At 40.2% G+C, this 22067-nt stretch overlaps 1 protein-coding gene and 1 long non-coding RNA gene across 13 annotated transcripts in view; one reads left to right on the top strand and one right to left on the bottom strand.

Moving 5' to 3' along the window:
- Positions 1-6815, bottom strand: part of LOC116556623 — a 37102-nt gene extending 30287 nt beyond the window's left edge. The window contains exons 1-2 of the long non-coding RNA XR_004271091.1: positions 6727-6815; positions 4868-5740 (exon numbers count right to left, since the gene is read on the bottom strand). This is a non-coding gene — a long non-coding RNA (uncharacterized LOC116556623). The remainder of the gene's footprint in view (positions 1-4867; positions 5741-6726) is intronic.
- The window catches only part of PNPLA4 (patatin like phospholipase domain containing 4), a 37497-nt gene continuing 21954 nt past the window's right edge, over positions 6525-22067 (top strand). For 4 of the 12 annotated variants that reach the window (XM_032285859.1, XM_032285855.1, XM_032285863.1 and 1 more), the window contains exons 1-4: positions 7038-7923; positions 8203-8395; positions 12200-12294; positions 12450-12585. In XM_032285859.1, coding sequence (XP_032141750.1) covers positions 7883-7923; positions 8203-8395; positions 12200-12294; positions 12450-12585 — 465 coding nt within the window. In that variant the 5' untranslated portion in view covers positions 7038-7882. The other 8 variants (XM_032285858.1, XM_032285862.1, XM_032285864.1 and 5 more) reach the window with 6 other exon arrangements.

Here is a 22067-nt window from a genome sequence, read left to right as displayed (position 1 = left end):
GTGATAAAAGGACTTTTCCACTGATAAGCTAAGAAGATGTGGGGCTGCCTGCAGAATGAAACTATTAAAGAGAAACACAGAGAGGAAGTGATAAAATGGTGGCCTGTTACGGTTTGGCTCTGTGTTCCCACCCAAATCTCATCTCAAATTGTAATTCCCACCTGTTGAGGGAGGGACCCATAATTCCCATGTGTCATGGAAGGGAGGTGATTGCATCATGGGAACATGTCCCCCATGCTGTCCTCATGATAATAAGTGAGTTCTCACGAGATCTGACGGTTTTATAAGGGGGTCTTCCCCCTTCGCTCACTCCTCTCCTGCTGCCTTGTGAAGAAGGTGCCTGCTTCCCCTTCTGTCATGATTATAAATTTTCTGAGGCCTCCCCAGCCATGTGGAACTGTGAGTCAATTAAACTTCTTTCCTTTATAAATTAGCCAGTCTCGGTATTTCTTTATAGCAGTGTGAGAACGGACTAATACATGGCTGTAACAGCATTCACTGAGTGCCTGACCCAGCCATATCTGCAGTTAGCAATACCACTAGCTCCTTGATTATTTAAACTAGCATATTTTCCTCTGTTAAAGCTAGTTAGATATCTGAAACATGCAGTTTAAAGATTCTTCTATTTTTTTCTTTTTAGATGGCATCTCACTCTGTCGTCCATGCTGGAGTGCAATGGTGCAATCTTGGCTCACTGCAACCTCCATTTCCTGGGTTCAAGCAACTCTCCTGCCTCAGCTTCCTGAGAAGCTGGGATTACAGGTGCCCACCACCATGCCCAGCTAAGTTTTTTTTTTTTTTTTTTTTTTTTGTGTGTATATATATATATATATTTATTTATTTATTTATTTTTTAGTAGAGATGCAGTTTCACCATGCTGTCCAGGTTGATCTTGAACTTCTGACCTCAGATGATCTGCCCGCCTCGGCCTCCCAAAGTGATGGGATTACAGATGTGAGTCGCCACGCCTGGCCCAGTTTAAAGATTCTTATTATAAACATTTACTCATTTACCACACTTTAGGTAACTTCTATGTGCTGGAGAAAGCCAAAAAGTACAAGTCATAGTCCCTGCTCCAAATGAGCTTTGAACCTAGAAAGTGGTGGCAAGCATATGTCTAACTGAAATAAAAGGTCAGAGATGCTACAGCAATAAGGTACACGTAGTAACAAAGATGAGGGTGTGGCTAAGATTAACAGAAGTGGTTGAATGTATTCCACAAGTACAGTTTGACTTAGGCCTTGAAGAAAAAGTCGGGCTTAATGGGACAAAGAAATATGAAAGGACATTTGAGCAAGAAAATAGTGAACTAAAGGAAGTTTACCTTAAGATTCTTTTAAAATATATTTTTTAATGCCTAACCTGGCTCTTTTTATATATTAGACAAAAAAGTTTATCTAATGAGAGCAAAGGCATGAAGACAAATGAATAGATATATCATTTATTTGGAGTTAGACCTTAGCCAGTAACATAATCCCCTTTTATAACATTGCTCCTAATAGAAATTATGTTTGTTTTACCATCACTTACTTTATGGCACAGCTTCCAGGAAAAGGAGAAATAAAAAAGAGTTACTGCTGCAATTGATCAATAGAGAATGGTAGTTTTAATTAATTGCTAGGCTTGCTTTATTCTTCTTTTCAAGACATAAACAAGTTCTTTAACTGCTATAAATAAACTCATATATAACATCTATTAAGACTTTTACCATTTTAAAATTATAAATATCCAAATATGAATACCATTCACAAATTATGAACAGAGAAAGATCTAACGGAAGAAAGATTCTGAGACTCTTAGTAGCCAAATAACACAAGGCTTAGCATATAATTAGAGCTTAGTATTTCACTAATTCATTTCTGAAAGAGTGGAAGGGAAGGGAGGTCTGTGCAAAGGCTTTAGAGCAGGGCAACCTGGCCTTATAACCTCTGTGGATATGGAAAGGCTGCTTTAAACTTTCATCTATTATATATTTGTCTTTTTTTGAGTCGTCTATTATATGTTTCTATCTTTTAACATTGCACAAGTGATATGAGACAATGTATACAAAGGACTGGCATGGAGTAGGCAGTAGTGTAGTAAATATTAGTAATAAGAGTCTAATAATAGTAGTAGATGCTCAGGAAATCAAGGCACTTTACTAACAAAGAATAGACCAAAATCCTTATTTTGTCTCTTTGAAATGAGGTAATTAGACAATTGAATGTTTTAGTAGTTAGGGTATTTCTTTTGATAACAGCATCAGTAATGACGAGCTCCTGTACTCCAAATTAAAATACAGTATTTTGGTGAATTTTATGGAGCATAAGGCACTGAAGCTGTCCACCTGTTTATCACCCAACAATATTACTTATTTGACATTGATATTATTTCCTCAATAATCAGCTCCATGGTAAGAAAAATATTTGAAGGCCAGAAAGGACTATTTATGTCTGCACAATTCGTGGACACCTAGCAGCCATGTCCACTGTATAGCTGCTTTGCGATAAAGTACACAGAGCAGAAACTACAGGTTTATTTGATTGGGATTTTTAAAAATATTTAGGATTATGTATACATGTGGTACCACACACCCACCCCCTGGCTATCAAGGATCTGAACCCATTTTCTACAAAATATATCATTTAAGTATGAAAACTCTGAAAGCTTACCTGCTTTACTATCTCTGTTTTTAGCTCAATGCATAACATTACATTTGGAACCCTTTACATATTAAATTAAAAGGAAGCTTATAAAATAAATGTCACATTTAAAAATTTGTTCTCTTTAATAGTTTGATATTGAGTTTCAACACCATGTTAGAAGACCTAAAGATTGTCATATATTATCAGATGTATTGAGTCATAAATAAATTATATTTCTAAAGGATGTCTATTTTCAATTATGTTTTCAGATTGCTATGGTCTGAATGCTTGTGTTCCATCCAAAAATGTATTTGTTGAATCCTATCCCCACACGGTGATGCTGTTAGGAGACAGAGCCTTTGGGAGGGGAGGAGGTCCTGAGGGTGGAGCCTCATGAATGGGATGAGTACCCTTAATGAAGTGCTCCTTGCCCCTTCGACCTGGTGAGGACAATGCGAAAAGGTGCCATCTACGAACCAGGAAATGGGGCCTCACCAGACACTACCTGCTAGTGACTTATCTTGGAATGCTCATCTTCCAGAACTGTGAGAAACACATTTCTATTGGTTATAAGCCACTCAGCTTTGGGTATTTTGTTATAGCGGCCTGAACAGACTTAAACACAGATGTTATCAAAGAAAAGTCTTATTTTGTTTTATATAAATATGCAAACATATATATAACAGAAATATGTAATAATGTTATATAGTAAATGAAATATAGTAAATATATAAAATTCACATTTTTTAAAAATATATTATTCCATTTAGAAAGAATTTACCCAGTGTTCCTTTAAGTAGTCAGTTCTTGTAGCATATTTTTAATAGAGGGAAAATAGCCATGTGCAATGTAAAAAGCACTTACATTAGTAAGAACGGTTTGGTTTGCAAGCTTTAGAAACTCAATTCTAACTAACTTAAGTAAACCAAATAGAAAAGGGTAGGTGTAGTGGGGAAAGCAAGTCAGGAATATAAAATACATTGTTTATGCATGAAAACTTTGAAAGCTTACCTGCTCTATCTTACACTTATTCAGAACACCAGTTGCAAGCACTGTAATTAAGGAATTCTAATACAACAACAGAAACACTCAGGAAATCCTTACCATCTCTATTTTTCAGTTCAACGTGTAATATTATATTTGCATCCACAGGCTCAAGAGTTGCAAACACAGACAAGAGATTTGTTGTTTAAAAAAAAAAAAAAATACTTGCAATGTTGATCGACAAGAGATATTAAGGTGTTAAGATGCTAAGAGGGTAAAATGAAATAATACCACAAGCAGAGTAGATTGGAAGAACTGATTAGACTCAAAGATCCTGAGATATGGTCCTGTCCCTGGAGCAGAGGTGTGGACAAGCATCCCTTTTCCATGTCCATTTCTCCCCCTTTATGGGATACAGGATAAAATCTCCTGGGAGGGAGTACTGGAGAGGAAAAGGAGCCATCAAGGGGGCATTTTGTTTATGTGCTGGGTGCTACTCTAGGCACCTCCTAGAGCTAAAGGTTTCCTACTCTGTAGCTCCCGGTGCGCACCCAGGGTATCTGTGTGTGGCTTTGCAATACCACATCATCACACCTCTGTAATTACACATCAGATGTCTCCCTACCCACTGGACTCTTGCATCCCTGATGATAAGGGCTAAATTATTTCAACTGTGTATGCCCTGTACCAATGCAACCTTTGCTATACAACGGATGCTTAATAATTATATGATAAATGGCTAAAAAAACCCATTTGAAACTAAATTACTAAGGATAACAGAAGAGCAAAAGTAAGCAAATTAATTACAGAAAAAAAAAACATTTTAAAGGGCAATTAAATTACTATATATTCAGATCACAATGGTAATTTACTTCAATCCAACATCCAAAACAAATATTTATTGATCATATACTATGTGCCAAGTGCTAGGCTTGGCAATCAGATGACAAAGACAAATGTGAATGAATATGATATTCTTCCTTACATGAGAAAGCTGAACTCTTTTAGTTTTTTCTCTAGAGATAAGGTTTCATTACCTTGCCCTGGCTGAAGATGAACTCCTAGGCTCAACTGATACTCCCACCTCAGCCTCCTGAGTGGCTGAGACTACAGGCACATGCCACCTCACCCAGCTGGGAGCTGAACTTTTAACTAGTTACATGGAGATATGATATGAGGCAGAAGGGAGTAAGGAGGAAACAAGTTTAAAATTTTAGGAGTTAAATTGTGGAGCATTTTGCTGTTCCAAAGAGACTTACCTTTGGTGAGATCTCACTCTGCCAGCCAGGTGTAGAAATAGTGGATGCTCTTATCTTTCCTTTATGTGAAAGAGTCCAAAGTTGTGGCGTTCATCCAGGCTGCCCGGTGATAAAGTTTTCATCTGTCTCCTGAATCGACCTGCTGACAATGTCCAAGTGCAAGAGATATTTGTTCTGTCAACGGCATCCCAGATTCCAGTTCTGTGAATCCAGTCTCACCTTAAACTTCTGATGCCACCACATCACTTTAAACCAGACCACCAGTCTTAGTCCATTCAAGCTGCTATCATAAAGTATCATTGACTGGGTGTTTATAAAAGAAATGTATTTCTCACAGTTCTGGAAGATGGAAGTCTGAGATCAAGGTGCCAAGATGATCAGGTTCTGAGGAGGGCCCTTTTCCAACTTGCAGTCTGCCATCTTCTTGTACTTGTATCCTTACATGGTGGAAAGCGAGCTCTGGGGTCCTTTTCCTAAGAGAACTAATCCTATTCATGAAGGCTCCATCCTCGTGACTTAATTACCTCCCAAAGGCCCCACCTCCTAATATCATCACCTTGGGGTTTTTAAATATGTGAATTTTGGAGGTATCCATTCAGACCATAACGTCGCCAAAGGGTTAGACAAGTGCTTCAGGATTCTGTTAAAATGCAGATACCGATTCAGGACATCAGGGATGGGACCTGGGATTCTTCCTTTCTCATGAGCTTCCTGGAGGATGCAGTTCTGGGGAGGATCACATTGGACTTAAAGAGTTAGAGGATTGTGGAAGGTTTAAGGACTGAAGTGTGTCCTGTATTTTCCTAATGTAGGTTGTGCCTTCCCTTCACTAAATTCCGGTGGAAGTAAAGAATTCTGAGTAATGGAGTCATTCTGTGATCAGAAAACAAGGTGTTTTCAGGATCTATTTTCTCTAAAGATTAGTTACATGAATTAAAAACAAAATATCTTTCCTAGTCATCACATCAAGGACTCACAGAAGGTGCTGTTGGCCAGAGGAGACACCCCAAAAGAGAAAAAAAGCCCAAGCCAGAGGCAATCTGTAGAGCTTCACCCCTCCTCCCTGTTTTGCTTAAGGTAGAGACTCCCTCGCCATCTCCCAGATGCTCCTTTGTAGCCTCAGAGAAAGTAAATCTCTGTCCTTAAATCACAAAGGACAAATCACAAAGGGAGCCTTCAATCACAAAGCCAAATATTCCTCCAGGCTTGGTTATTAGGATTAGATAGGGAAAACCCAGTTTGGGGAGAGAGAGAATTGTCAGAGTCCTTTAAACCTTGGTGAGCATGGCAGGCATCTTGGAGGTCGCTGAAGCTGCTTAAGTCTGAGCCAGTAGTGCCAGAGGACAAAAAGACACCTGCTCACAGCCCCCTAAGTGGAACGAGCTTTCCAACTTAGCTCTCTCATTTCATCATCTCAATCTGAACATGAGGCACACGGGAAACTCAGAGAGGTTATGCTACCTGCCCAAGGTCACACAGCATGAGGTCAACTAAGGATGTGAAAGTTCCCCAGGGTCATAGTCCAGCCTCTCTTTTCGATAGCACTTCGGAAAAAAACTAAAGACAAGCCTTAAAAGGCTGCAGGAGGTCCAGCCCCCGCTTAGCCGCTGGACTCCGCCCCTAGCGGCAGCTGGACCACCCAGGCGGGCGGAAAGGTGGAGAGAGAGGAATCACTTCCGGGAAACAGACGCGAAAAGAGGCAGGCACTTCCGGGGCATAGAAAATAAGGATCATTAAAGGTCAGTAGGCTCGCAGGTGACTGCCAAGTAGCGTTAAAAGGTACGCAGTGATTAAAACACCTCTCTAGGGTCCACATCCTAGAGACGTGTGGACCTGTCTCTAAACATCTCTCTAGGTACTCGAAGATAACATAACTCTAAACGAGCAAGTCTTGCCTGCGCTGGAGGACGCTCCGATCTAGCGGCCACGTTAAGTACAGAAGTTTACCTGGAGCAGGCGGAGCCGAACAGACGCCTGCGTCGGCGCGATGACGTTACATACCTGCGCGGGAGGCGGCACCTACCCCTGCCGCAGGACTTTACTGGGCAGGCTCGCGGCGAGCGTAGCCCGGCCTTCATAGACGGAAGAGGGTTGAGTGACGGTCCAGCCCCGCCTTCTGGTTAAAGGGACATACTCAACACGGAAATATCCCGGGGCTGAATTGGTACGGAACCCTGGGGCCTGGCAAGGGCGTGGAGGGTTGTGGTGTGCTTCTGCGAGACTGATGCGGGCACCACCCCGGCTCCGCCGGCCTCCAAGCCACCGGAGAGCACTGAGCCTGTGCTGACCGGGCCTGGCCTCCTGGATGCTTAGCACTCAACCCTCTACCCGTCCCCATTTGCAGAAGTGGAATCAAAACTGGGGCTCGGCCCGGGATCGATGACCGGGACTCAGTCTACGCGGACGCCAGCGCAGCCTGCGGCAGCCGAGCCTCCTGCCCTCACAGGGCCTGGCCGGGTGCATCAGAACAGGCTGTCTTAGGTCCCTAAATTCGAGGCCCTGGCAATGTGCCTAATATTGGGGTCCCTGAATGGGGCCCTTGGGTCCCCAGGGAAACCCTGAGACCCTCAGAATGGACAGCCTTGTGAAATCACAATTTCATTCAAGTGGGCAAATTGTGCCCACTGAGGCATAGGAAAACATATAATTTTGTATTTAGATGTGTTGCAAGTATAAAGTGGCCTGGCTGATACTGCATGGAGCCTTAATTTGCCTTCACCAGTTATGACCTCAGTTTGTCTTGAGATACTTGGCAAAGAAATGTATTGCATTGTTGAGTGATTGCTTATTGCGTTACTGAATAATTGTATTGGCGTTTATAAAAATAAGGGTGCTCATAATAGAAATTGAGAAGGGGAGTACGGAGCTATATTTGACATTTTCTGATACACTTGCCCAGAACAAATGTGTTTTTCATTTGGAATTTGATACAGTCTCTAATAATTTTCTCTTTCCATAATTGTAGCGCCGCCCCCACCCGGCAAAACGTTTCAAAGGGTCAAGAAAAAAGACCAAATGCCCTTGCCAACTGTAATCCTACATCTGTTTCTTGACAAGTAATTAAATCTTAGATTGCATGATAATCTATGTACCGAATAAATGTGGAATGTTGTAATTTTTTTTTTTTTTTGCACTGTTGAAGACTTGGGTCCAGGTAAGGAGAGAAAGAAAATCTTTGAAAGATTCCTGTGTTTAATTAGAATTAATTGAAACGACTGTGCTTAAAACAGGGGATGATGTTAGAAGAAAGCCTTGGAACAATGATTAGCATAAGATTACACAGCACCTGGTAAACTATTCCATCTTAACAGCATTTTTGTTTTTTGTATTGCCAGTGCTGCAGCTAGAATGAAGCACATCAACTTGTCATTTGCAGCGTGTGGATTTCTGGGCATTTACCACTTGGGGGCAGCATCTGCACTTTGCAAACATGGCAAAAAGCTTCTGAAGGATGTCAAAGCCTTTGCTGGTGCTTCTGCGGGATCCTTGGTTGCTTCTGTTCTGTTAACAGCACCAGAAAAAATAGAGGTAATTAAGTAGTAATTTAGGCTGTGTTCCTCATCAAGAAATTAAGACTCAAAGGCAAACATGAGCATTGACTCAACTAAGTTAACACTGCAGAGAAATAATCCTTTGCCTTGGAAACAGAAAGGATTAGGACTTCTCTTTTAAAATGTAATCATTAGGGATCTGTGCTCTGGTTGTGGAAAAGATTATTTTGGGTGACAGTGAAATAAGGAAATAAAATGCCTTATATTACTCTTGAGTTTTTATTTATCCTTAAGATTCAAGCTCTGTTCCTTTCAAGCAAAGAATATTTGTTTCTATGCTCATGAGAAAAGCATGGGGGCTATTTTCAAGGTCATAAACATGTGGGCAACAAGTCTGTACTCACTGCTACTTAGAAATAGATATATAAAATAAAATGTGGGCATTCAGTTTCTGTTAAGTGGTCTAGGAATTTAATTCCTTTTTAATTCTCACAGTAAGAGGAAGCTCTGAGTTCCAAGCAATTTATCCAGAACTAATACAAATGAGTCTTCATTGAGTATTTTATTTAATGCAATCTATGTTTTAAAAATCCGTTTTCTGCTATCCACACAGTGATTAATCATTTGCTGACTGTGAGAGCTGGATTCTGTAGTTGGAGAATATTATATTTGTTAATCATTACATACTCTAGCAGCTTTGAACAATAGTGAAATAACAATTTAACACCCTCATGCCCAAGAATGAATTTCAGTCACATTTAAAATTCCAAAACCATGCAATTTTAAACATCAAAATCTCATTGCAGATCTGTTGTGAGCTGCTTATCAAAGGGAAGCTAGGTTTGAGGCCAATCATTCAGAAATCCACTTATCTTCCTGTCTTTATATGGTTGATTTACAGAGAACTAGAAAAGTGATTTCAAACTGCAGAGATTACACAGGATGAGAACCTTAAGTCATGCAAGGTATAAATGAGGTTAGGAAATTTCCCCTAAACTAGTAGAATCATATGCTTTGAATTACAAGCTACCTCCTTCCCATAACTGTGTTTCGTTTTTGAAGCAGAGGACTCTCAGGGCGTCACTTCTTCCTTTTTACTACAGTCTTTCCTTCAGCTGTGGCAAATCCTGAGCTCTGGAGTTACGTAGACTTGGTTTCTAATTCTGAGCAAATTAAAAAATGTATGATTTAGAATTAACCTGATTTGGAGATACTGCAATAATACAGCCACTTATACTTAACTGAAATTCTGCCATGTTGAGACATTGAATAATTTACCTGAATTGGAGACTTGATATCATATTCTCAGATCAGTTTATTTGTTGTTACATATTTTTTGCACCAAATGAGAGGCTGGGTTGTGTTGTCTGATGGTGTTGATATGATGAAAAGGTGTCTTTATCTGGTGCTCCCATGGGAAGGTGGAAAATAATTTTCTTTGTTTCCTTGGGGCATCCTCATTTGTTCTTCAAAATAATTTTTCAGCCGTAGTAACCTTTTGACTTAAGGTTATTTTATTTCCTTTATTTTTAGCATTTGAAATAATCTACCTGTAGGATAGCCTTGAGTTTTTTTAGCAAATGTTTCTACCTACTCAGATTTACGTTCACTCAGTTCTCACTGATGGTGTAAGATCCTCAAGTTTTTTACTGTTGTGTCAAATACATGTGTAATTAATCTTGTTCTGAGCTTATGCATGAATAATTAAGAGGAGCACCTGATGCTGGGCATATTTTAGGTAGCAGGCAAATTTAGACATTGATATGGAAGAGCTCAGTGCTGCAAGCCTTTCCTCAGGCCTCACAATTTGCAAGGAAGCCATGGTGCTAGACTCAGTGGGGAAGTCAAAGATGAATTGGTCTAGGATATGTAGATTATTGAATATAACTAAAACCAGTACAAAGAAATAGGCTAGATGGGCAGTCTAGGTCAGTAAAATGAACATACATTTGGTGAGGCTACCCGCATTTCTCACCTAGAAGCTTCCTGCAGCCTATATCCATTCAAGCTCCCTACACTCCACCTACCTCATGGCACTTAGAGTGATGTCACCCAAAGGCACATCTGATCACTTCATTGCCCTCCCCCCACCCCGGGGCAGGGGCTCTCTATTGACTTAGAATAATGTGGCCCGGGTTTCTCAGCATGCATCACAATGCCCCATGTGACTTAGCCCTACTTGTGGCACACCACAGGGACACATTTCAGCTCTGTGCCCCTCTCAGAGTTGTTCTTGCTATTGTTTTTACTATCCTCTGCTTTCACCTTTGTCCCCTGTCCCATTCCTGTTTATATTTAAGTCCCAGCCAAGGTATCAGATGGGAGGGAAACCTTTGGCATCCCATGAGGTTGGAGGTTGACACCCACTCTATTCATTTTATGTTGCTGCTTTGACAAAGGACTTTCAAGTTCGTGGCTTAAAACAGCATGTGTTTATCATCTTCCAACTCTGGAAGTCATAAGTCTAAAAGGGCCTCACTGGGCCGAAATCAAATGTCCATGCTCACTTTCTCCAGAGTCTCCAGGGTAGAATTCATTTCCTTACCTTTTCCAGTTTCTGGAGAATGCCCAGGCACCTTAGCTCCTGACCCCTTCCTTGATTTCTAAAGCCATAAGCACAGTGTCTTCAATCTCTCTAACTCTGGCTCTCCCACCTCCCTCCTTCCCTTACAAAAACCCCTGTGATGACATTGGGCCTACCCAGGTTATCCAAAAGTATGTCCTCATCTCAAGGTCCTTAATTGCATCTAAAAGTCCCTTTTAACATAGCAGGTCTCCTAGTCACAGGTTCTGGGGACTAGAATGTGGACATCTTTGTGGAGAAGAGAGACCTCTGCAATAATATAGCCACTTAGCTGAAATTCTGCAATGTTAAGACATTGAATAATTTACCTGAATTTGAGACTTGATGTCCTCATATTCTCAAATCAGTTTACCTGTTGTTATTTATTTTTTGCACTAAATGAAAGCCAAACACACCTCATGGGGGCTCTCATAGCCCTCTGTGACCTGCTTTTGGAGGCACTTAGGATTCTCATGAGCACAGATCCTTTGCATCTTGTCCTCTCCAAATCCCAGTGCCTAGCCAAATCCCTGGTGCCCAGTTAGTTGCTGAATTAATTCATTATTTAATACAAAACAGACTTGGGTGCAAATCCTGACTCTGAGACTCATTTTTAATGAAATATTGGGACAGGCACTTGAACTCTCCAAGCCTCCATTTTCTTATCTGTTAAGTGGGGTGGTTATACCCACGTTGCAGGATGATGTGAAGATGAACTGACAGTGTCACTCTGTGGATCCCAGTTCAGGGTAGACACGAGCATCCCTGAGAAACTTTATAAAATACCAGTGTCCAAGATGAATCTCTGAAGACTCTGATTCAGTCTGTGCAAACCATAGATGTCACCACTCCTATTTCTGTCACTGGTGCTGTCATTTGTAATCAACTCTGTTTTAGGGTTGTAATCAAACTGCTGCTGAGACCACAAAACTGGGGTAGGAGAGAAGGTTAATTGCACTGAGGAAACCTTTTGAAGAATGTGCTTAATTAAAATTCAGATTGCACCTTCAAGGATTTTTCAGATGAGGGCAAAGGCCATTTAAGGTGCTTTACAAAGGAAAAAAACAAACAAAAAAAAAGATTAGGATTATAAGAATGTATAACTTGCAAAGGGCCTGAGAATGGTGGGTGAGGCCCTGGCCAGGTGGGAAATTTGCACACCTTTAATGATGTGACACCCTACATTTGCTGTTGGGTCTATAGAATCTCAAGTTTTAGAAGTGGAATGATTTCTTTCTTTATAATACATAGAGTCACTTCTTAATTTTCTTTTTCTAGGAATGTAGCCAATTTACCTACAAGTTTGCTGAAGAAACCAGAAGGCAGTCTTTTGGGGCAGTAACACCTGGTTATGACTTTATGGCCCGACTAAGGTATACAGAGTACATTTTGCCCAAAAGTACATGAAGACAGAGTGTTGACGACTCTCTGTACAAACTGTGGCAAGCTCAGCATTCTCTCTTGTAAAATATTTACAAGGTGTTCAATAATTAAAGATGAATAATGCAGATTGCTTTTTCTTCTTTAGAAGTGGAATGGAGTTGATTCTTCCTTCCGATGCTCACGAGCTGGCTCAGAACCGACTGCACGTATCCATCTCCAACACCAAAACCAGAGAAAATTACTTAGTCTCCAATTTTTCCTCCAGGGAGGACCTTATTAAGGTAACAGAGCCACATTTCCCATTTGAAGAAATCAGCAAGTGCTGATTTCAATACTTCAAATAAAGTAATGAACATTACCACGTTCTTTAGGTCCTGTGTCTTATCAGGCCCGATAGATGGTTAAATGCTCAGTAAATTATGTGTTTGATGAAAGCATTCACCAGAATCCCTCCCGAGGCTGCTGCCTCATGATGCACTGTGATCCAGAAGCTCCTTGTACTTGTCAGTGTTTTTCTTCAATATTCAGATCTCACATTGATTATGTGAAGCAAGTAGATGGTGAAGTTTAGTAACAATAATAATTCCTGAAATTTATGTAGCAGTGATGTAGGGTTTTTAACATGTACTCTCTTATTCAATCCTTCAAGTCCTTCTGTAAATCAAGTAGGACAGGTGTTATTGTGACCCTTTTATGTTTTTGTTTTGAGATGGAGTCTCACTCTGTTTCCCAGGGTGGAGTGCAGTGGTGCAATCTTGGCTCACTGCAACCTCCGTCTCCCAGGTTCAGGTAATTCTCCTGCCTCAGCCTCCTGAGTAACTGGGATTACAGGCATGTGCCACCATGGCCACCTAATTTTTATATTTTTAGTAGAGACAGGGTTTCACCATGTTGGCCAGGCCGATCTTGAACTCCTGACCTCAAATGATCTGCCCTCCTCAGCCTCCCAAAGTGCTGGAATTATAGGCATGAGCCACCATGCCTGGTGCCTTTTATGTTTTTAACGGAGAAGTGAATGGAAAGATTTTATGTGATGTACATACCTATGTACCCAAGATTATCCTGCGTGGCAGTGGGAGCCAATTCTGGTACCCAGGTCTCTTAACTTTTCAATCTAATGTTCCATTTTGTTTCTTCCATTTTGTTCTAATGTCTTTCAGTCCAAACACATTTGAAAGTTGATTGGTTGAGAATTCATCATCTCTGGGAAATCCTTCAACTGATTGATTTCCAAATAACAGTGTGCTTACTGTGGTAATGCACTGAATATTTGTAAGGTAGAAAGGGTGTACTTCTCTTGAAAATTTTTCTTGTTTTTCTCTCTAGTGCAAATCATAACAAGCTTCAGGTAATATAGAAAATGTAGGTTTTCATACAGCAGAAAGTAATGGGTTGAGAATGAGTGGTAAAATCCCATCTATTTGGACACTGCCGTTTGAAATACTTAATGAAATGTTGAATTGACAAGTAAAATTACTTTGCCACTTAATAGTTTAGAATATTTTTCCTTGATGTCCCTATTACATCAGTCTCTCACTTATAAATTAAGAGCCTTTCTATCTTAGAAAAAGACATTTTTCTATTATCTTATTACAATATTGTGTAGACTTGACAGTGTAAAGGGAAGAGCTAGGCAACCCATGCTAAGTAGTCCTAAGTCATCCATGTCCAACACAGAGAAGGCTTGTGGTGGGCAGGCATACATCTCCTTGTTTACCTCGGAACAGACTGTGTGCTCTTGTGACATGAAATGAGGGGGATTCTGCCCTCAGCCCTCCCTTTCTCACATAGTCCATCGCTGGCTTCTCTGTCTACAATGACAGAACTCTTAGCCCCTGATCTTCCTACATCCAATCCTGATTTACATATCACTGTTTAGCATGCTACCTCTTTTACTGCTGTCTTGGTTAGCTTGTGTTGTCCATCTTCCTTCACCAGAATGTAAGCTCCAAGAGGCAGGGATTTCTCTGGTTTGCTCACTGCCGCGGCCCAGTACCTGCCTCACTGCCAGTCATTGTATAGGCACTTGGTAATATGTATGAAACAAATGGATATGAACCAAGGTGCCATCTGTTATACTGGCCTGATTTAAAACAAAAGAAAAGAAAGAAGCTGGGTCCTCCATACTCTATGACCTGGGCAAAATCACATAGCTGGTGGGGCCCAGCTGGGACTGTGGTCCATGTGTCTAGCATTCTTCCCTAACTATACCCCATGCTGGATAAAATGCTCATCCATCCTCTGTCTTCTGGTAGACAGAAGAATGACACCCAAAGGTGTCGTTACCCTAATTCCCAGAACCCATCCAGATGTAACTTTACCTGGCAAAAGGTATTCTGTAGATGTGATTAAGTTAAAGGTCTGAGATAAGAGGATGATCCCGTGTTATCCAAGTGGACCCAAACTAAATACATAAATCTTGAAAAATGGACACCTTTCCTGGATTCTGTGTACCATTGCTTGTTTGGAGATGTAGGAGCCACATACCAGGGGAGCACAGAGGCTTCTAGGAAAGCAGTTCCCTGCTGACAGCCAGCCAAGTAAAGGGGCCCTCTACCCTGTAACCTGTGGAAATGAATTCTCCTAACACCCTGAAGTAGACACATTTTCCCCTACAGCCTCCAGAAAGAGACACAGCCCTACCGACACCTGGATTTTCCCCAGTGAGACCCATACCAGACTTTGGATCCTCAGACTGTATGACAATACTTTTGTCTTTTATGAAGCAGTTAAATTTGTAGTAATTGTTATAATGGAAATAGAAAACTATTGCTGTTAAGTAAACATGACGTTTTTCTAGTTCCTTTGTTTTGGATAATAACTATTCAGAGAATTGCTGTAATTACTTGAGTTCATTGAACAGAAGAGAAATTGTTGATATAAATGTATAGTACTTTGTAAGGAGAATATCGAATAATTGACATTTATTCTAGGTTCCACAAGAAACATTCTACGTGTTTAGGAGGATGTTTTAACATTTTTCAGAACTAAAAAGAAGGAAGGATGAATAGTTAGTTCCTTGATAGCAGATGGTGACTATCAAACTGTGTGAAACCTATGCCTGGAATACTCATGAAGCATTTAGCAGAAAAGAGTGAGAGGGCAGGAAGACTAGGGATGATGGAGCAAAGGAAGAAGCATGAAGGGGAAGTAAAATAACCCTCCCTGCCAGGTAGGGACATAATCAAGTGTATTTGTTCCAGTGAAAGAAGAGACTGGTGGGAGAATGTTGTATGAGGTGGTGCCATGGGAGGATGGTAGTTCTGACCTTTTTGGTTGGGGTTCGGGGAGGCTGCCTGAAGGTCACTCCACTCCGCTTAGATGGAGATAGGAGGCTCCGAGTTCCTGAAGCCATGTACTGAAGCAGCTGAATGATAGGTCGCTATGGGTATCCCAGGGCTTGGCATACCTGGCTCTGAACACACAGCCTGTGGTCTTGATATGATTTCTCTGTGCCCCCCCACCCCAAATCTCACCTTGAATTGTAGTTCTCATAATTCCCATGTGTTGTGGGAGGGACCCAGTGGGAGATAATTGGATCATGGGGACAGTTTCCCCCATCCCATACTGTCCTCATGGTAGTGAATAAGTCTCAGAACATCTGATGGTTTTATAAGGGGTTTCTGCTTTTGCTTCTCTCTCGTTCTCTCTTGCCTGCTGCCATGTAAGAAGTGACTTTTGCCTTCCACCATGATTGTGAGGACTCCCCAGCCACATGGAATTGTGAGGCCATGAGACCTCTTTTTATTTTTTCTTTTAATTTACCCAGCCTCGGGTATGTCTTTATCAGCAGTGTGAAAATGAAGTAATACAGGTCTACTTCTTAGTATCTGGATATTCTGTAGATGGAGTGGTTAGGGGACACAGAGAAAGAGACAGTTGATTAAAACTCAAGATAGAGTAAAAGAGTATAGGAGAGCATGAGATACTAAACACTGATTATTTTTACCTCCTTTAAACTTTGCTCCATGTATTTTCTGTGTTTTTATCATTAACTCATTTATTCTGCTACTTAATAGTTGATTTTTTTTAAATGCCTAGTTTTTCATCACCCACTAGCTGACTATGCTGTTTGTTACAGAAAGTCCCTATGTACCTGAAAATCCAACTAGAAACTTGTAGCTTAGAATGTGTGTGTGTGTGTGTGTGTGTGTGTGTGTGTGTGTGTGTGTATTTTAAAGTCTTTTTGAATGCCTTCAAGGATGATTACTTGTTTTATGGGCATCCTGGTGATCATGTCTAGGCCTGTTGTTTCCTAATGTTGTCCTCTTGGACTGATTGTTTTTAAACCTCAGTTTTCTCATCTCTGAAATGGAATAATTTGCACAGTAATACTAACCAGTGTTGCTGTACGGAATAAATAAGATAAAGCATGTGAAAGTGTGTTTTAAATGGTAAACCCATTTATGCATGCTGAATGGAGCCAGTATTTCATAAATAATGAATGAATAAAATAATAAGTCACACACACCCCTGCTCAGTGCCCTTGTATGAATCTGTCATGAAATTTTAAAGCCATGTTAAATCACAGCTTTTTTTTTTCTTTAGGCTGAATAGGACTTACTTTTTCTTATCATTGTTGTTCTTTACCCACTTACTTATCACCTGTCTTCATGAACAACATGCTAACTGGTATCTATAATACTTCAGGAAATGGTTGCTCCTGAGTTTTTGCCACCGTTAGGCATTTGATTTCACAGCTCATCATTATAGGCCTTCTTTTTTAAGAGAAATAATTTTGTGTGATGATTCATACTTAATTTATCTTAATGAGCTTCACCTTTAGTGGCATGGAAAATCACTCATTTGATAGCTCCGATGCTAGTTGATTGTTTTCTTGGAACCCTTGATGACTATGTGGTCCAACTATTCATTTTATTTGGGGTTGAATTTCCACAGAATTTTGAATCTTACGTCCATGGGTATTTAACTCAGTCTTTTCTATTTTATAAACTGTTATAAGACAGATTCAGGCCTTAAGGCATTCCTTTGTTCAGAATTCATTAGTGCCAACCATTCCTCTCCTTCCTAATAGTGACTATACCGACAAAGGGAAACACAGATGATGTCTGCTACTCAACTACTTGAAGGCGGCCTGCAGAGGGGAGATCCCTTTATAGAGTTAACCAGAGCTTCAGAAGGCCCCCCTCCAAAATCTTGTCTTTATTTTCCATCTATCTGAGAGATTTATTTCCAGGTGCCACACCCAGAAAAATGTTTCTTCTAAGGATCAAATTCATGACCCTTTATGTCTGTGGGCGCCAACAGATCAAGACCAAGCTGAGATCAGCTCCTGCAAATGCAGATAATTTATGGGATGGAAAAGAGTCATGGAGGGGTGGTGTACACCCACCTAACCCTGTTGTTGGTGGACTCTGGGGTGCTCGGCGAGTCTCAACTTCCTGGAGCCTTGCTTTCTTCATCTGTAAGATGGAGACCTTCAGAACAAGGTCAAATGAAGTATGTATGAAAGTATTTCATCAGCTCTTAAGTAGATACCAGATGTGCATGGTCACCTTCAAGTGCCTCCACTCTCCAGATATCCATCTCTTTATACTATACGTTATTTAGCATGATTCCTTCCTGATACCTCTCCTGGTGTGCCACAATGCACATTATACCCTGAGTGTCAAGTGTGTACATTTTACATAGCAACTCATTCATTTCAAGTTCCAGATTTTATTGTGAGTTGTTTTTCTTTAGAAGCATACATGCAACCAGGAAATCTAAACACATTTTAATATTAGCCTTCAGCAAACATAACTAGAGAGATGAGCCCCTTGGTGAAAAGAAAGTCATATGCCTCTTCCAAGGCTGAGCAGAAGTGATGTGTAATTTAACACTGCCATGGTGCGGTGGAGTTCCACTACTTCCCTGAATTGGTACAAATCATTGAATTATTCATTTTTAAGACTGATGCACAAGTGTTTTCTGAAAGAGTCTTTTGACATGTGTGAATGCTGTAGGATAGAGGTACCCAGGAAGCCTTTCCTGCACAGTCATGTCCTGACCCTCGTGGGAAAAAATTGCCCTGTCTCTATTGCAGTGATGTCCTGAACTTCTTTGCATGTGTGAGAATGCTGTTAACAAGATCCTCTCACATTTAGCCTTGTGAAGGTGAAATGAGAACTGAATTTAAGATTGGTCATTATCTTGGAAAAACTGGGGAAGATAAATTTGAATCTGTCTTTGAATTTCAACTACACCAGCAGGTTCTGTATAAGCAGTTAGATTCTCATTAAAGTCCACAGTAAACTTTAGGCATAAATGAAACTTGTTGAGAATTTAATCCCTAAGGAAGCTAGGCCACTTAATTTTCTAAACACCTCTTTTCTACAAAATGCAAAATGAATAGAGTCAATCAGAACGTGTTAGGAATGCGCACCTGGCAATGTTTTGTACTGTTGCTAGAAGAAGTCACTAGCTCTCATTTTTATCATTGTGTATATAGTAAGAACACAAATCAGTGGTTTCACATATGTCCAACATTTAAAGCTCTGTACCAAGTGATGGGGTGTGAAAACTATATCCCTGCTTTCTACATGAGCGTTCTCAACCACAAACACTGCACTCCTGGCAGTAGGGGCCCAGATTATTCCCCAGATAGTTATTTCTTTTGATAGCTGTCTGTGCTTTGTAGGAATTTTAGCAGCATTCCTGGTCTCTGTTCAGTAGATGCCAGCAGGACACCCCCACCTTCCACTCCAGGTTGTGACAGACACATTGATAAATGTCCCTAGGGGGTAAAATCACCCCCAGCTGAGAACCAGTGCTATAGACATGTTGAGGTTCATTGGCGAGGTGAATTTCACTGGGAATATTGTGAGGTAAGATACACTAAAAGCACGTGTTTAGGCATAATATTTTATGACATGACCTTAGAATGTCAGTCTTTATCTCCTTTCTTAGGAAATCCTATTTGCCTGTAATAAAATGGCAGTAAGCTGACTACAAATAAGAAAAGCTGCTTAGCTCTTAACTATCTAAAGCTAATTTCCCCACTAAACTTAGTTTGATATACAAATCATCAGTCCATATAAAGGGAGAGTCAGCTATGACAAAAACAAATACATTGATTTGGAGGAGTGACAAGTATTTTCCAGTTCACTGTACTTTTCATATCATTCAGAAGGATTCTTACTGTTATTATCTGTAGGAAAGTAATTGGATAGCATTTTTCATCCAAATATCTCAAAATAGTTCCAAACATTAACTTGTGAACTCTGCATTATACTTTGACACAGGGGAAAAGAAAAAAAAAAAAAACATACTTCTAAGGTTAGTGATTTTTTTGCAGGCCTTATGTTTCTCTGCAGAATAATGAAATAAATCATTATATTTATGGAGTGTCTTTTGTTCTTTAAAGACCTCTAAGTACTGTAATTTCACAATATGTGCACTATCTACAAATTGTTCTAGTTATTGCTTTGCAGTGTTGCATTTGCTGAATAACTTCATTAAATAGCTACATTGTGCTTGCAAAACATACCCAGGGTCTGTGATTATTTTTTTTAAAGCATAGCCAATTGATGATAAGGCCAGATTTAGTTAGGGTGAATGCAGTTACCTTAACTGTAAACAACCTTTCTCTGAAGCCAGTGATACCATTGCTACCGGTGAGCTGAGAAGGTTGGAGTTGAAGATACTTGCTTTCTGTCCTCTCTCTCCCATTGATTTATTAAGTGAGCTTCACCAAATCACCTAAGGTGCTGCTCACTCCTGCTTTGCCTCTTTCTGAAAGAGACATGGTTGCTATAATGTCACAGTATTGCATTATGCAGGCCATTTAAAGCTGAGATTTTGAGAAGAATGTCTTCGTGAGGGCATGTGTGCACTGACTTTTTGTAGAAGATTGACAGATCTTATGTGAGGTTGTTATTATGCCTTGTAATAAATAAATAAGCACATAAAAAATAAATAAAAGTGCCTGCTTTCCTTTGGGAAACAGTGCTCCAAATTAGCTTGCTTTCAATATTTCAATAAACAAGCGATGGAAATAGATGTGCATAAAATTGACCAAAAGATGAAAAAAGACCCATTGTGATAAATCTCACATGTATACATTGGCTCTGGTAAAAATATACATTTTATATTAAAATAAATTGGTTCCAGAGGCAGTCTCAACCACTTACTAGCAGAGAGACCTTTGAGCAACTTTATCTTTTTGAGACAGGGTCGTGAAAGAATTAAATGAGACATTATGTTTGAGGCAAAGTCTACTTCATGAGTATGTGACCTGTGCATTTGCATGGGGATCCACCATCCAAAGGGCCTCACCATTGGTTTAATGCTGCACCCCCAACATCTTAATATTCTCCATACTTTCTGAACAAGAGGTCGTGCATTTTTATTTTGCACTGGACCGAGAAATTATTTAGCTGGTTCTGGCACCTAGCACCAGTATGGTGCAACAGAATCCTTTCACATATGGCTATTTCTCACCTTCTTTCCTGCTGGAGTCCCTGTGTTATGTTGTTACCCTTGAATTTGCCACTGCTGAAACCTGAGGCCACAGACGCTTCTTTGGGCACTTGTCAGGAGCCTGCTGCTGTAGGAGCTGTTACAACCAGGCTCTGTGCCTTTGCAACCAACCTGCCAACAACAGCATTGGGCAACCTTCTTTAGTCCCACTATCGAGGTAGGAGGAAGAGTGTTGGGTGTGTCCATTCACATCACAGAGAAGGGAGAGAGATACCCAACAAATGTTTGTTGAGTATTATCTTTGCCAAGGGCTGGACATACAAGGAGGGACACAATTCCCTGTCCTTTCAGTGGGTTTTTTGGTAATGAGGAAACAGGAGACATGTTCAAGAAAGAACCACTGCATAAGAAAGCTATGGAAGTTCCCTGTACATGGTGCAGAAATAAACATGGCAAGAGTGGGTTCCACCTGTGTCGGGTCGCAGCTCAAAAGAGGATTTTCCTATGGAAATTGTTAGACTGGTGACTGAGTCTGTAATTTAGTTGCAGAGTTCAGAATAAATAGGCTTTTGAGAGCTGACCCAAAAACCATACCTATAACATTGATTTTTGGAGGAAATGCCTTCTGAGTTGTAAATAATTGTAAATGGATAATCTACAAGTCAACATTTGAGCCATAATCCATTTCTGAATAATGTATGATGAAAAAAAATCTCAGCCGGGCACAGTGCCTCACCCCTGTAATCCCAGCACTTTGGGAGGCTGAAGCGGGCAGATCACGAGGTCAGGAGTTCTAGACCAGCCTGAGGAAAAAAGTGAAAACCTCCCTCTACTAAAAAAAAAAAAAAAAAAAAAAATCTCATGAAATCTTTGACATCAAACAGCCAGAGAGTCTTTCATTTACCATTTGAAAGATTATAGCTTAAAAAACATTCACTATCTAATGCTGTATATTTTCAAATAGAACACTAGTGATTTGGAAACTACATGGCAAAATAAAACATTTACATTTCAGAAAAGCTATCAGAGTCCAACTTCTTATGAGGTAAGGAACTCTAATTTACTAAATGACAATCTTTTTCAACTTTTTAAATGGGAGATAAATTATAATTGGTGTCACTGCTTACCAGGGCTCCATTACATATCCTGACCACATCACTGGAACATAAAATGTGTCATTCCCTTTGCAAATCCTGGTGACATAAATGAGAACATCGCTGAGCTGTGGACTAATCTCCCCTGTCATAATCAGAGGGGTTTGTTCCTCCAGAAAGTAGGAATGCACTGTAATGATTTTTATAGTATATGATAGAACATTACAAATAATTTACTTGTAACCTTT

This window comes from Sapajus apella, unplaced genomic scaffold (genome assembly GCF_009761245.1).
Source record: "Sapajus apella isolate SASKATOON/1434 unplaced genomic scaffold, GSC_monkey_1.0 scaffold17, whole genome shotgun sequence".
Lineage (NCBI taxonomy): Eukaryota > Metazoa > Chordata > Mammalia > Primates > Cebidae > Sapajus > Sapajus apella.
Note: the sequence above shows the minus strand (reverse complement) of the source record. Positions and strands in the feature narration are given on the sequence as shown.